The sequence below is a fragment of the Orycteropus afer genome, unplaced genomic scaffold (assembly GCF_000298275.1).
Source record: "Orycteropus afer afer isolate SDZICR_OR568_19922 unplaced genomic scaffold, OryAfe1.0 scaffold00419, whole genome shotgun sequence".
NCBI classification, from domain to species: Eukaryota; Metazoa; Chordata; class Mammalia; order Tubulidentata; family Orycteropodidae; genus Orycteropus; species Orycteropus afer.
In genome coordinates, this window is record NW_006922006.1 from 1,995,896 (window position 1) to 2,010,848 (window position 14,953).

General features: G+C 54.0%; 1 protein-coding gene across 1 annotated transcript in view; it reads left to right on the forward strand.

Moving 5' to 3' along the window:
* Positions 1-14,625, forward strand: part of TNKS1BP1 (tankyrase 1 binding protein 1) — a 27,141-nt gene extending 12,516 nt beyond the window's left edge. The window contains exons 5-10 of the mRNA XM_007953872.2: positions 706-2,825; positions 9,750-10,116; positions 10,383-10,533; positions 10,892-11,028; positions 13,654-13,811; positions 14,565-14,625. Of these exons, the coding sequence (XP_007952063.1) occupies positions 706-2,825; positions 9,750-10,116; positions 10,383-10,533; positions 10,892-11,028; positions 13,654-13,811; positions 14,565-14,625 (2,994 nt within the window). The remainder of the gene's footprint in view (positions 1-705; positions 2,826-9,749; positions 10,117-10,382; positions 10,534-10,891; positions 11,029-13,653; positions 13,812-14,564) is intronic.
* Positions 14,626-14,953: the final 328 nt, after the last annotated feature.

The window sequence follows — 14,953 nt, forward strand, 5'->3', positions numbered from 1 at the left end:
GAGGGGACGGGGAGGCCAGCATGACTGTCCTGGAGCGGCTGCTGGCCAACGCGGCGCTACGGGACGAGGCCGGCAGGCTCCGTGGCCCTGAGCCCGGGGCACACCCGCCTGTTGGGGTGAGTCAGGGCGAGTGGGGTGGGGGTGTCAGGAGCTCTGGCCAGGACTTCTCCCTGCCCCGGAGGCTGAGCCTCCCCTGGGCAGAGGTGAGAGATCTTCCTGTAGCAGTAAAGTTGTGGGGGTGGCATTCCCTTTAAGGAGGGAGGGTCTGGGAATTTAGGGGAGGCTGGAAAGTTTGGATTGTGTTGGGCTCAAGCCTTAGAAAAGAAGTTGGTGAAAGACTTTGAGTGTTGATCTCTGCTAATTCGAAGTGCCCCTTCTGTCCCACCCCACGTGACGACGACTCTGGCAAGATTTGTTCTAGTCCTTGGCCAAGTGTTGTCCACACATGACAATAGGACCATCCATAGATGCCCTGTGTGCCGGGGGCACTATGCTAAGTTCTTAGTTCAGATGCTCTGATTAATCTTCCTGCACCAGCAGTAGGACTTTCCTCGTTGGAACATGACCCTGAGGCTCAGACTGTTAAGTAATGGGTTCAAGGTCATATAGAGAAGTGGGGCCCTGGGGCACCTGGCAGCGCAGTCTCTCATTCTGGGTTGACTCTGAGCGTTATTTCTTTGTCTCTGTTTTTTTTCTGATTCCCAGGGACTCCTGGGCTGGGCCCAGAAAGATCTGCAGAGTGAATTTGGGATTGCAGCAGACCCGCAGCCCAGCAGTTTCAGCCCTGCCAGCTGGTCCCAAGATGCTTCCCAGGACTATGGCCTTGGGGCCATGAGCCCCAGAGACCCAGGCCTTGGGGAGAGCGACTGGACTAGCAAGTATGGGCAAGGAGAGGGGGAAGGAAGTGCCAAGGAGTGGGCCAGCCGGTGTGGCATTGGCCAAGAAGAGATGGAGGCTGGCGGTGGAGACAGGAGAGAGGCGTCTGCCCCAGGGAGGCTTGCCACCCAGGACCGGGTCATTGGGAAGCCGACCCCACCTGGCGCTCCGCAGAGCCCAGAGGCTGCTGCACAGGACTGGGAGTTCAGGAAGCGGGACTCCCGGGGCACTTACACTAGCCAAGATCAGGAATTTGGGAAGAGAGACTCGCTGGGTGCTTACAGCAGTCAGGATGCAAGTCTTCGGCACTGGGAATTTGGGAAGAGAGAATCTCTGGGCACGTACGCCAGCCGGGATTCAAATGAGCAGGGCCAGGAATCGGGGCAGAAGGACCCGCTGGGCAGCCAGGATGTGGGTGAGCACCACCGGGAGTTTGAGAAGAGAGAGTCTACCCTCGGTACCTTCGGCAGCCGGGATGAGGAGCAGCAGGGCCAGGGCTTTGGGCAGAGCACCTGGGTGAGTGACTACAGCAGTGGCAGCGACTCCAACCCTCTTGGCTCCCAGGACAGAGGCTTCGGCACGAGAGCCCTGAGTGTGGGGTTCAGCCCCGAGGAAGCCCAGCAGCAAGATGAGGAATTTGAGAAGAAGGTTCCGAGTGGCGGAGACAGCCTTGGTGAGGCCAGCAGGAATGCAAGCCAGCCGGAAGAGAGGGAGCCAGGGGGTCTGTTCAGCCCCAGCATCCCCCAGCCCCAGGATGGGGCACTTGGGCAGAGAGAGCAAGGCAGTGATGCCACCCAGGAAGTCGGAGGGTTGCAGCACAGACAGCAGGCGGGGGGCCAGAGCCCTGACGATGCTGACCTGGAGGATAGGGAGACGGGGAGGCGAGGCTGGGCCACCGAGTTCAGCCTTGGGCTCGCCCCCCAGCCGGAGATGACGTTCAGTCCTGGGCGGCCAGACTGGAACGACGATTTCTGCATCGAGGGCACCGAGAGGAGCTACCGGTTCGGCATCATAGGCAACGACAGAGCTAGCAGTGCTGGCCTGAGCCCTTCCGGCAAGGTGGGAGGTGGCCACTTTGTATCTCCCGGAAAGACTACAGCCACGCCTGTGGACTGGACTGACCAGCTAGGCCTCAGGAACCTGGAAGTGTCCAGCTGTTTGGGTGCAGGGGGCTCAAGGGAATCCAGGGAGAATGCCGTGGGACAGAGAGGCTGGGCAGACAACCTGGGCTTGAGGGACATGGACCTGGCTAGCTGTTTGGAGACTGGGGGGTCTGAGGAGTCCAGGGGGATCCAAGTCAGGGAGGAGGACTGGACTTCTGAAGTCAGGGTGAAGAGCAGAGATTTGGCAGGAATTGGGGAGGGGGAAGGTCACACTCAGGCTAGGGAGAGTGGTGTGGGACAGACTGACTGGTCAGGTGAGGAAGCCGGAGAGTTTCTTAAGTCACGAGAGCGGGGTGTGGGACAGGCAGATTGGACGCCTGACCTTGGGCTGAGAAACATGGCCCCAGGGACAGGTTGTAGTCCCAGCGAGTCCCGAGAGCTTGGTGTGGGCCAGATGGACTGGAGCAACAATCTGGGCCTAAGGAATTTGGAGGTGTCCTGTGACCTGGAGTCAGGAGGGTCCCCTGAGCTGCGAGGGTGTGGAGTAGGGCAGATGGACTGGACCCAGGACTTGGGACTGCGGCATGTGGAGTTGTCTGGGGGCCTGAGCGAAGTCAGGGAGCATGGGGTGGGAGAGGTCGACCAGTGCCCAGAGCTACACCTTAGGAGCAGTGGGGACTTATCCCCAGACCTGGAGGCCAGACACCCCTCAGAGACCAGGGAAATGGGAGTTGGCGAGACAAGTGGACCAGAGACCCCGGGCGAAGAAGACTCCTCGCTTTCCTCAGATATGCGCCCTGAAGACCCCCGGATGGAGATGGGAGATGTCTCTGGCTTTGGAGCCAGGTAGGGGGGCCCCATTCTGGTGAGGGAGGGGAGGTGTGACGGCTGGCTGAAGAACTGGAGCTCTTCTAAGGGGGGTGAAACAGGTTTTCCAAGGACCACTGGGTTTAGAAAATGGAGACATTGTGGACTGCAGGTTTTCAACGTTAGGTTTTTTAAATCGAAGTATGGTACACACAGATGATCCTTCTTTGAATGATGAATGTCATGTTTGAGGTGTTGCTGTCTTGTTACCCACTCTTTAGGCTTTTGGAGACTTTGTGTTGAGACCGTGCAGGGGGAAATGGTTTATGTCACCTCTGGGATGGTTTCTGGCGGGCCCTATTGTGCACAGCTGCTCTTCTGTGTTCCTTTCATCCTGGAGGTCGTAGGTGCTCCGGGGCCAGGAGACATGGATACTTCCATGGGTGTAGAAAGGAGAACTCCATGTTTTCTTGGCCTGGTGCATTACAGGTTGAGGAGCCTTTGGATGTCACAAATGGTTCAGTGCTCAACTATTAGCCAAAAGTTGGCAGTCTGGAACCACCCAGAGGAACCTTGGAAGTCAGTCCTGGCTGTCTGCTTCCAAAAGGTCACAGCTTTGAAAATCCTACAGAGCAGTTCTACTCTGCACACGTGGGGTCGCTATGAGTCAGGACTGACAGTGGCTTAGCAACGCTGAGGGTCAAGAATGGCGACATGGATGTTGATTCTCACGGAGGTTAGAAACTTGGTGCTTGGCTGCTCTGCCATGAAGGCTGGCAGTTCAAACCCACCAGGCATTCCTCGGAAGGAAGGTTGGGCAATCTGCTTCCCTAGTGATACCGCCTCGGAAACCCAAGGAGGGGTCCCTATCAGTTGGATCCGACTCCACGGCAGTGTGTTGCGTTGTTGCTTTGCTCTGCCACGAGGCTCCAAAGATCAGTGGTTTCAGCGCAACCTCAGAGGCTTTGGGACCTGGCTCTTAGCCTCATGACCTTGGCCTTCATGCACAGAGTTGCTGAAAGAGAGAGAACTTTCAAAAGGAACAAACTAGCTTTATGAGCCAGCCACAGTCTCTCTCATGGATTTTTATGTTCTAAAATCAACAGAGGTGATTTCGCACCCGGAAAAGGTGCTAAAAAGGCATTGCATCTATTTCGTTCACATTTCCATCCATTGAGTTTGGGTTTTGTTCTCTTTCCTGACTAGCAGAGCTTCTCACGAGGCCTGTGGGAAAGGAAGGGAGGTGTTGGCTGGGGGCTGTGTTCTAAATGGGAGGAGCTGGTGGTAGTGGGAGGAGGGTGAGAGGGACCAGGAAGGTTCTAGAATCATGGGTATGTTGGAGGGGCTCGGCAGAGGCGTTTGAAGTTGAGGAGGAGTGAGGGGGCAGGTGGGCAGGACAGGCTTTGCGGTGGAGGGGCCAGGAGGATGCCCAGGGGAGTTGAGGACGGGGGAGCATGCTGTTTGGGGGGACATGGAGGAGTGTGGGGAGAAATCCAGGAGACTGAAGGCCGCAGGGAGGGGTGCGTGCACGGGACGGGTGCTCACAGGGTCCTGGACCAGCTGCGGGCCCTCTCTGAGGCTCGCTTTCTAATGTTTAGATGCAGGGAGCTCAGTGGTCTGGCTTTAAAATTTCTGTTGAGGGAGCACGTGGGGTCCAGGGCCTGCTCCTGATTTCTCTGCCTAGGACGCCGAGAACTCTGCCCTGCGGAGCTCAGCCTCCTGTCTCACCTTCACAGCTGCTCTGTGAAGCAGGAGAGGGGTTGTCACCTGCTGCAGTTCACAGGTAGAGCTGGTGTGACCCGCTGAAGGCCCCAGAGTCAGCAGTACCACTGTCAAACCTACAGATAGGTGTCCTGCTCTCATGCTAAGGAGAGGGACCCACAGCCTCCCCTTTTGCCCTGGGATTGCGAGAACTGCCCTACAGCATACGATTCAAGCCAGAGGAGATCGAGACGCGATAATAGCTTTCCCTTTGTTTAAGATGGAGGAGGCTGCCAGGAGACGGCTGGTAGGGCGGGGTGGCATTATGACCGACTGGGTCCCTGGGTGGTACAAGTTTTTAAGACATTCGGCTGCTAACCGAGAGGTTGGAGGTTCGAGTCCAACTGGAGGCACCTTGGAAGAAAGTCCTGGTGATCTGAAACATACAAGAAGCACAGTTCTGCCTTGATGCGTGTGGTTGCCATGAATTGGAGTCAGCTGGATGGTAGCTGGCTTGGGTTGCAGGAAGAGGAGGGTACGGCATGACGCTGGGAGCCCTCTGCACTCAGCTGTCTGAGCTTGGTTGCCACGAAACGTGGAAACTGCCTTTCCTGCTCTGTTAAGATGATCTGGCCAGTGTGGGTGTGATCTGAGTTTGGGGCGCCCCTGTGCAAGCATACAGGTGAGCCTCATTTCATGCAATGAATGAAAAAAAAAGTATCTTCCCCAGAGAAAGGGTATGGTTACTTGGAAAGGCAGGTGTGAGTTGCATGCTGTAGGGCAGGCTTTGCCCAGAATGAGCCCTAAAGATTGCCTGTCCATGGGTGAGTTTGGAAAATGTTCACGCTCTGTGGCCATGAAGGAGACGTCGGTATGTGTGTGAACATGTATGAGCGTGTATGTATGAGCACATTAAAGATGGCGAGAAGCACAGCAATCAAGAAACCTGTTTACTTTTCTGCGCTCACTGTCTCCCAAACCTAACTTGAGCAGAATGCGAGCAGCTCGTCTTCCGAGCAGGGCTTAGGGCACCTGTACTGTGCAAAGTTCCTTTTGGAAGGGAATGTTCCGAGGTCCCTTCTGTCCCGAGACGTCCCTGAGGATCGCTCGGAGTAGCCTGGCTTTCAGGTTTGGATCCTGATTCTGTCACCAGCTCTGTGACCTTGAACGGGCTACTGCTCAGTGCCTCCAATTCCTTGTCTGTAAGCTGGGAGTGATCATAGTACGTCCCTGTTTCATGGGGTGGTTGTCAGGGTGTGTTTACTACAAGGTAAAGGATGGAAGCCCGCATGGCAGGCAGTAACCACTGAAAGCTGCAGCTGTATCTGTTTTGCAAGTTGGGGTGTGAGGTGTTCCTAAAGTGAGGCCCTTGGGGACATTTCTGTCACTGTCCCTTTGTTGGACAGAGGTACCCTTGAGGACAGTCATTGACTGGACTGCTCTCTGGCACAGCTGTGACAAGACTAGCATTGTGGGGGGGCGTGGGGAGAAGTAGAGAGAGTGAAGGCCCCCCTTAATCTGTGTCTGGGGCTACCTCGTCCTCTGGAGCGGCACTCCTGGGTTTCCCTAGAGTTGGCCCACCATCTTCTCTCTGGCCTCCTGGTCTCCTCTTGCCCTTCCTTCTGGGGGTGCAGGAGCCTCTGAGCCGTTTCGTGGTCTTTAGAGAATCCAAGAAGAGCCCCAGTGATCACTGACTCCAGCTCCCGCTTGCAGGGATCGGAAACTGAGGCCCACCAGCAGCTGTGTCTTGTGCAAGGTCCCAAGCTTGTGATTGTGGGTTCTGTCATGTTCCCTTGGGCCCCAGCCTTGTGGCCCTCTCCTGGGGTGCCCCCTATCTCTCTGGGGTCACACCCTTCCAGCTCTAGCCCTGAACCCTCCCTTATCCCTGGGCCCGGCAGCCTTGCACCCTAGAAAGCCAATTTTTTTGCAGCCCTGCTGCTGCCTCCATCATGGTGTTTGCGGCTGGAGCGGGGACCTCAGGCTCAGTGTAGACAGGTGGAGGGGCTCAGACGACATGAGCTGAAACGGGCTTTCAAGGCAGGAATCCATGATGGTGCCGATCACCCTAATTATCTGTTAACATCCACCAAGCACTAACTGCATGCTGCACACATTTCTGTCAGCACACCCAGCAAAGTATAACCGGTTGCTGTGGAGTTGATTACAGAGCCCCCACGTGTGTCAGGTGGAACTGTGCTCCACAGGGTTTTCAAGGGCTGATTTCTGCAAGTTCTTTGCCAGTTCTTTCTTCCCAGGGGCCTCTGGGTGGATTCTGCCCTTTTGGTTAGCAGCTGAATGCACTTGACTGTTTGTACCTCAAAGTACAGGTCCTTTTGTTTTTATCCCCATTTTAGAGATGAAGGAGCTGAAGCTTAGGGTGGGTCCATATCTTTGCCAAAGCCACAGGCCTAGTGAGTGACGGAGCCCAGATCTGGACCAGAGTGGCCAGCCTCGATACCCAGGTTCCTAACCACTCCACCTCCTGCTTTCGTGCTGGGGCGGGGCTCAGGCTGTGGGTGTTCTGGGCATCCGAGGGGCGGGGAGGCTCCCTCGAGATGAAGTGCTGGGGCAGTGGGGTTTAGATAGGCAGGACGATGTGCCCTGCATTCTGTGGGGCTCTCCCCTCTCTCTCCTCTGCATGGCTACCCCCAGACCTCTGCCCTCTTGGCTTGGGGCCACGTCTGGGGAGGGAGTCTTTCCATCTCCCCATTGGGAGTTTCACATCCCTTTTGCTCTCAGGGCCTGCCTGGCCTCCCCTCGGCCCCACCCCGGGGAGAGGCTCTGGGCGGGGCCCCTTGGCTGGGTGGGGTGCCATCATCACCCCTTCTCTCTTGAGCCTCCCTGTTTTCAAGCTGGCTGTGAGGGTGAGCTGCCTTTGGCTCCCGTCCAGGACTGTTCCCAATTCCACTGCCTGTGTCCTTCTGCTGCGCCACCGCCACCTCCTCCCCTCCCCACTCTGCTTCAGTTTCCATCTGTCAGCAGCTTGTGGAAGGACAGACTGATTCGCGTTCTATCCCTCCGTCCTCCTCTTCCGGCTTGATATTGACTCACCTGCCTCCCGCTCCTCTCTCTGGTGCCAGAGTTGGCCTGACTTCCGGGCGCTGCCCCACAGCCCTTTCCCTGGCCCAGTCTGCTGTGTTGAGGGCGGGGGTGAGGCAGTGTGGCAGGGTGTGGCTTTGTGCTGGGTTTGCAGGTGTGGGGGCACTAGTTATGTTCAGAGGGTGTGACAGAAAGCCAGACAGCACACATGATCCCTGTGTGAGCTGTGCAGTGAGTGTGTGTGTGTCATTGATAAGGTGTGCAGTGAGTGTGTGTATGTGTATTGTAGGGAGAGACAAATGGGTAGCACATGTGCTCCCTATGTGAATTATACAGTGAATGTGTGCACGTATGTGTATATTGTAGAGAGTGACAACTGGACAGCACACGCACTCCCTGTGTGAGGTGTGCAGTGAGTGTGTATATTGTAGGCAGTGTGCAGTGAGTGTGTATTTTAGGCAGTGGCAGCCAGATTACACACACGCTTGGAGTAGGAGGTATATGAGTTGGAGAGTGTGCAGTGCGTTGTGCGTGGTTTGTGTTGGGTTTTGTTGTTAGGTGCGGTCTGTTTGGTCCTGACTCAAAGAAACCCCAGTATACCTCACAGTGACACACTGCCCGGTCCTCAGCCACCCCACAGTCATTGCTGTGCTGGAGCCCATTGTTGCAGCCACTGTGTCAGTCCATGTCATTGAGGAGCTTTTCCTTTGCTGGCTTTCTACTTCAAGCGTCATGTCCTACTCTAGGGACTGGCCCCCCAATAGCGTGTCCAAAATACATGAGATGAGGTCTCGTCATCCTCGCTTCGAAGGAGCATTCGGTTTGTACTTCTGAGACAGATTCGTTCATTCTTCTCGCAGTCTGTGGTACATTCCATGTTCTTCTCCAACACTGTAATTCAAATGCATCAATTCTCTATCACTTTCTGATTCGCTGTCCAGCTTTCACATGCATATGAGGCAATTGAAAATGCCATGGCTTGGTTCGGGGGGGCATCTTTGTCCTAAGAATGACGTCTTTGCTTTTTAGCACTTTAAAAGGTCTTTTGCAGCAGATTTAATCCAGTGCAGTATGTTGTTTGATTTCTTGATTGCTGGTTCCATGGACACTGCTGGTGGACCCAAGTAAGACGAAATCCTTGAGAACCTCAATCTTCTTTCTTTTTATCATGTGTTTTGAGGGTACGGCAATCTGAAGCACCGTGAACTGCGTCGGGGCCCAAAGTGACGCAGCCTGACATTCAGCAAACATTTGCTGGCCGGGTGCAGTGGGCATTCTTGCCCTTGAGGAGCCCACAGAGAGCAGTAGGACAGGACTGAACAAAGAAGTGCAGGACTCGGGGCAGGGGCTGGTGAGGTTGGCACCCATGGCATGTAGAGCTGAGGAGAGCGGCCGTGGAGGCAGGCGAGGGGAACGGGACGGCTTCAGAAAAGAGGGCTTGAACTGCAGGAAGAGGAAGTTAAGGCACAGTGGGGAGCTGTTCAGAGACACAGCAGTGTGCAAGAGCCTGATGTGTTCTGGGACTCACTGGTAGTTCTGAGACTGGGGCTGGGGAGAGCTTGGTGGGCCAAGACCTGACTCATCCCAAGGGAAGGGACCACCCGAACACGTCCTCTGGGAGGGAACACGTTGATAGCAGCAGTAATGATAGAACCATTATCAGCGGCTGTCAAGTTGACTCAGACGCATGGTGACCCCATGTGTGTCAGAGTAGAGCTGCGCTCTGTGGGGTTTTCAGTGGCTGATGTTTGAAGTGTCGATCACCAGGTCTTTCTTCTGAGGCACCTTTGGTAGACTCCACACTCTAACCTTCCTGTTAGCGGCTGAGTGCATTGCACTGCCTGGGGACTTCAGCTGTGCTAAGAGCTGTTGTTTGCAGGGCACACACTGAGTGCCAGGCACTGGGCCAAGTGCTTGAGATGCTCATTTTGTCTCTGCAGTGACTCTAAAGTTAGAGGAAACCAAGGCTCTGAGGGGTGAAGGAACTCACCCAGGGTCTCCGTTAGTACGTGGCAGACCTGAGATTTGAACCCACCAGGCTGGTTCCCCTGACTGCTGTGGTGTTCAGGGCTCTGACCACGCCCTTCCCGAGGGAGTCTGGGAAAAGCATCACAAGGAGAAACAGGAGAGGTTGGGAGGTGGGGAAGACAGGTCCAGTGAATTGGGCTTGAGGATAGCCACCAGGCTCACTGTTGACAATGTTTCCTGTCTGTCCCTTTGCAGCCCCGATGGGTGCCCTGCCCGCACCCCACCCTCTGGCTCACAGGGCCTGCTGGAGCAGATGCTGGCCGCCCACAGTGCCAAGGCGTCGGCCCGCAGGGAGTCAGGGGGCTTGGGCCTTGGGTGCCTGTTACAGGAGGGAGGAGCCATAGCTGTTGCTGATCAAGGGGAGCTGGTGGAGCCTGGCAGGGACCCTCTGCCCTCCTGGAGGCCCCAGCCTGATGGTGAAGCCAGCCGTACAGAGGAGGTGGACGGCAGCTGGGGCACCCCGGGGGCCCAGCAGGGCGAGCAGGGGCTGGCCCGGACTCCTCGACGGCCACCCCAGGGTCCTCCCCTCAGCTCTTTGAGTCAGGACTTCTCCTTCATGGAGGTCAGTGGAGGGCCAGCCCAGGGTAGTGGGTGGGCTGTTGTGGGGGATGTGGGGGATAGACCCCATAACCTGGTTCCTAGAGCCACCCCTTTGCTATGAAGAGGGTGGCCGAGAGTGGGCTGTGGGTGCATTGTGTGAATAGGAAGATCCCGACGTCAGGAGGGATCAGCTAGCTCATGGCCAGCTACTGTTAAGGACTCCTGTGGGATTGCGTGGGACCAAGGAACAGCAATGGCAGGGGTGGTACTGTTTGTTGTCTTGAGCAGGACACCGAGATTCTTGACAGTGCCATGTATCGGAGCCGTGCCAACCTGGGGCGCAAGCGTGGGCACCGGGCCCCGGCCATCCGGCCTGGCGGCACGCTGGGTCTGTCAGATGCAGCGAACTCAGACGCGCGCCTGTTCCAGGACTCTACAGGTAGGGCCCGTGTATGGTTTGATGATGTCTGTGTCCATGTCGAGGTGTTCCCCTGGGTGGTGCAAACCGTTAAGCACTTGGCTGCTAACTGAAAGGTTGATGGTTCAAACCGCCCAGAGGCCCGTTGGAAGAAACCCTTCGCAATCTACTTCTGAAAGGGCACAGCCATGAAAACCCTACGGAGCAGTTCTACTCTGCAAGACGCAGGGTTGCCGTGAGTTGGAACTAACTTGACAGCAACTAGTTTGTTTCCTTTTGGTATCAGCTGGGGGCACCAGGTCCAGGGTGTGCAGGGTTGGGGAAGTCTGTGGGGTCTCTTTTGCTCCCTGTGCTGAGCCCCCTCCCTGGGCCCTTGCAGAGCCACGAGCTTCCCGGGTGCCATCATCTGATGAGGAGGTGGTGGAGGAGCCTCAGAGCCGCCGGACACGGATGTCCTTGGGCACCAAGGGGCTGAAAGTCAACCTCTTCCCTGCCCTGAGCCCATCTGCCCTAAAGGTACCCTCTGATCATTCAGCAAACACATCCAGCCCCCTGGCCAGCTGGTCACCTTGCATCCAGCTTTCCTTTTGTCCGTCCACCTGTGTGTCCCTGGTCCACCTCTCCGCGTTCCTCCTCTCACTGGGCTCCAGTGAGGGCCCTCAAAAGACTTCTTTGTGCCCTTTGGGCCCTGTGCTGTGTGCATGCTTTTGCTCCCTAAACCGTGCAGGGAAATGGGGGTACAGGCTGTGTCCATAATGAATTCTGGTGAAGGGAGTTGCTGGAGAGGTATGGATAAGGGCCTGTTTGGAAAGAGAGCTTATTTCATGACAGTGGGGTGGTGGGGCATAGGAGGGTACGTGAGGAAAGCCTCAGGTAAGCATCTGATCCTGGCTGTGAGGCATGCATAGGAGTTTGCACAAATGGTTGAACGCTTGCCTGTAACTGAACGGCTGGAGGTTCAAGTCCACCTGGGGCTGCCTTGGAAGAAAGTCCTGGCAGTCTACTTCTGAAGAATCAGCCATTAAAAACCCTGTGGACAGTGACATTACCATTTCACTCCATTTACCTTTTATGACTAAGATAAAGACTAAACAAAATAACAGATGTTGGTGAGGATGTGGGGAAATTGGAACCCTTATCCATTGCTGGTAGGAATGCAAAGTGATACACCCATTGTGGAAAACAGTGTGGTGGTGCCTCAAAAAACTACAAACAGGACTGCCCCATGACCCAGCAATTCCACTTCCAGAAGACTTGAAAGCAGAGTCTCAAAAAGAGACTTGTACACCGATGTTCATTGTAGCACCTTTACAGTAGCCTAAAGTAGAAACAACCTAAGTGCCCATCAACAGATGATGAATAAACAAAATGTGGTACACACATATAATGGAATACTACTCAGCCAGTGGGAGAAATGAAGGCTTGGTATGTGCAATAGTATAGATGGAGCTTCAAGACATTATGCTGAAATAAGCCAATCACAAAATGACAAATATTTTATGATTTCAGTTATATTGGAAAAAAACAAGAAAGGGCAAATGTGTAGAGACCAAAGTTTATTAGTGGCTACCAGGGGCAGTAGAGAGGGAGATTAACGGTGATGGATAAATTTCATTAAGGGTGGAGTTGCACAACCAGTTACTGTAATTGCTGTCAATAAGTTGTACGCCTGTAAAAAGTTGAATTGGCAAAAGTTGTGTGATAGATACATTTACAGCAATGACATAAGAGAAGGAAAGAATAGCAGCTGAGGGTGCTGAAGTGCAGTCGAACACCTCTTGAGGTTTGGTTCCTTGGTTTGCAGGCTTAGGGTCATGGCTTCATGGGACATCCTAGTTAATTGACCTAATAATGAGTTTAGTGCTCCTTTTCCACTTCCTAGTTTGTTGCATAGTGCCTGGGGTCTTAAAAGCTTACAAGCATCCAGGCTTAAAAACATCCAAGGCATGGCAATTGGGCTCTATTCACCTGGAGCCAGAGAGGAAGAAAGAGAGTCAGGAATAGGAGAAAGATACAGAATGTCTGTCTGTCTGATTGCCTCCGTGAACAACTGCCTCCTTTGCCACAAGACCAGAAGAACTGGATGGTGCCCAGCTACCATTACTAAACGTTTTCTCCCAAGATTCCATAGAAGCAGCCTGATCAAAAGGGAGAAAAAACAGAATTTCAAATCACTGGACCCTAGACTTTCTGGAGCCATGGAGTTTGGATGAACCCCTGAAACCATTGCCCTGAGATAATCTTTAAACCTTAAACCAAAAATACCTCTTGAAATCATCTTAAAACCGAGCAGTAATTTAGCTTAACTAGTAACAAAGGTCTGCCCTGAGCATAATGCTCTCTAAGAACTATATGTGTGATCGAGGCCCTTCTCACTCCTGAGAAGCAGCCCTCTCTTGTTCTTTGAGAGTGAACTTTTGCTTCAATAAAGCTTAGTTGTGTTTGAAAACAAACAGACAGACAAACTGTATGGGATCAGATTGACAACAGCAACTGGAGATTTCGATAGGAACCTCAGGGGGCAGTGAGTTAATGTTAACGAGGGCGGAACAGCTCAGAAAAGGAGGGGAGCATGGTTGTACAACTGGAAGAAAGTAATCAGTGTTACTGAATTGTACAGGTAGAAACTGTTAAATGAGTGTGTGTTTTGCTAATATTCTCAACAACAACGACATACAAGTTAACAATGACAAAAAAACCCCAACAACCCTGTGCAGCACAGTTTTATTCTGACACACATGCTTTTGCTTTGGTATGAGTTAGAATGGACTTGGTGCCTTTTTTTTTTTTTTTAAATTTTTAAAGGAGGGTAGGGAGGTATTCCAGAGGGAAGAGAACAAGCAAAGACACATGGTGAAAGGTCATCGCTGGCTTTGTTGAGCCCAGTTGGTCAGAATTCAGTTCTGCAGTATCTTTCTTGAAGATCTGCTGCAAGGCATGGCTTAGCTCTTAGGGGACGCTCGGCTGGACCAGGTACACACTTTGTCTTTAAGTGATTCCCCATCCATCAGGTGAAGGGACTGCAGAGGGGTGTGTGCCTGGTTCTGGGGGGCTGCGTGCTCTTGGGAGAAAGCCTAACCCTCTGAATATGCACCTGCTTGTCCTGGCTCACATCTCTCTGGATCTGGTCTTGCCTCACAGGCTAAACTGCGCCCCCGGAACCGCTCAGCTGAGGAGGGGGAGCAGGTGGAGAGCAAGTCGACTCAGAAGGAGTCTGCGGTTCAGCGCTCCAAGTCCTGCAAGGTCCCCGGGCTTGGAAAGCCCCTCTCATTACCTCCCAAACCAGAGAAATCCTCAGGGTAGGTGACCTAAGCTCTGGGCATTGACCTCATTGTCTTAACCCCATGCAAGCTGTGGAATCACCTGCACAAAACAGTTTGGCCTTTGTTCTTGGTTCTTTTCTGATGGACCAGCACCTGAGGCTACTGAGTGAGGACTAAGTCTACCAGGAGGGAACAGCTGGGAGCTCTTTGTTGACAAAGGCTTGGGGCATGATATAATCGTGGGGAGGCTTATAAGATAAGAGCCCTGAACCCTGAGGCTCAGATGAGCTTCCTGGTTGGTGAGTATGTGTGAGAGAGGGTAGAATGTCCCGCATCAGCATGTGGAAACTCTCTTCATTTGTATAATAAATCTCTAGCAGTTTAATACACTCTGTGAATTCCGCGAGTCATTTCTAATGAACCCTCAGGGGCGGCTAGCAGCTGCCTGTTTCCCAGTCTGAAAGAAAGTTCCTTCTAACTGAGCATCTCTGACCCAGCTCTAGGTGGCTGGGGTCAGAGAAGGGAGTACCGTGTGGGTGGCTGGCACTGAGGATGGGGAAGTGGGACAGTGAGGACTGCATTTTGGGGATTGGATTCACCCTGGTCCTTACTGCACCGTTGACAATGAAGGTAGGATTTGCCCACTTTGCCTCTTACTTAGGGCACCGAAACAGGGCCAAGTTGAACTGCATTAAGTTGGTTCAGAGGGCAGGTTTCTGCCCCTACCATGCCTTGTTTTGTTCAGCTTCTCTAAAATTTGCCTTCTGTCCTTTGCCTTCTGTCTTCTAGGTCAGAAGGATCGTCACCTAACTGGCTGCAAGCCCTGAAGCTGAAGAAGAAGAAGGTCTGAGAAGTCACTGAGGTGAGGTCGGGTTCCCGGGCTAAGGTTCCTTCCTGGAGCCGGACAGGTGGGATCCAGGGGTGGGCTAGCTCTGGAGGACTCAGGAGGCCCTACACCCGACCCTCTTCCAGGCTGCAGGGAGGATGGAAACAGGCAGGTGAATCCAGACTGCAGAGAGCTGGTGGGTCCCTCAGCTCACAGGGACCACCCCAGGGCAGGATGCTGTCTGGCCTGACATGGAGGAGGAGGAGGAAGACTTCCATCCAGGCCGCCCTCCCTGCACTCAGGGACGGTCCCCATGCCTTGTGATGGCCTGTGTGTGGTCCCATGGCCTTTT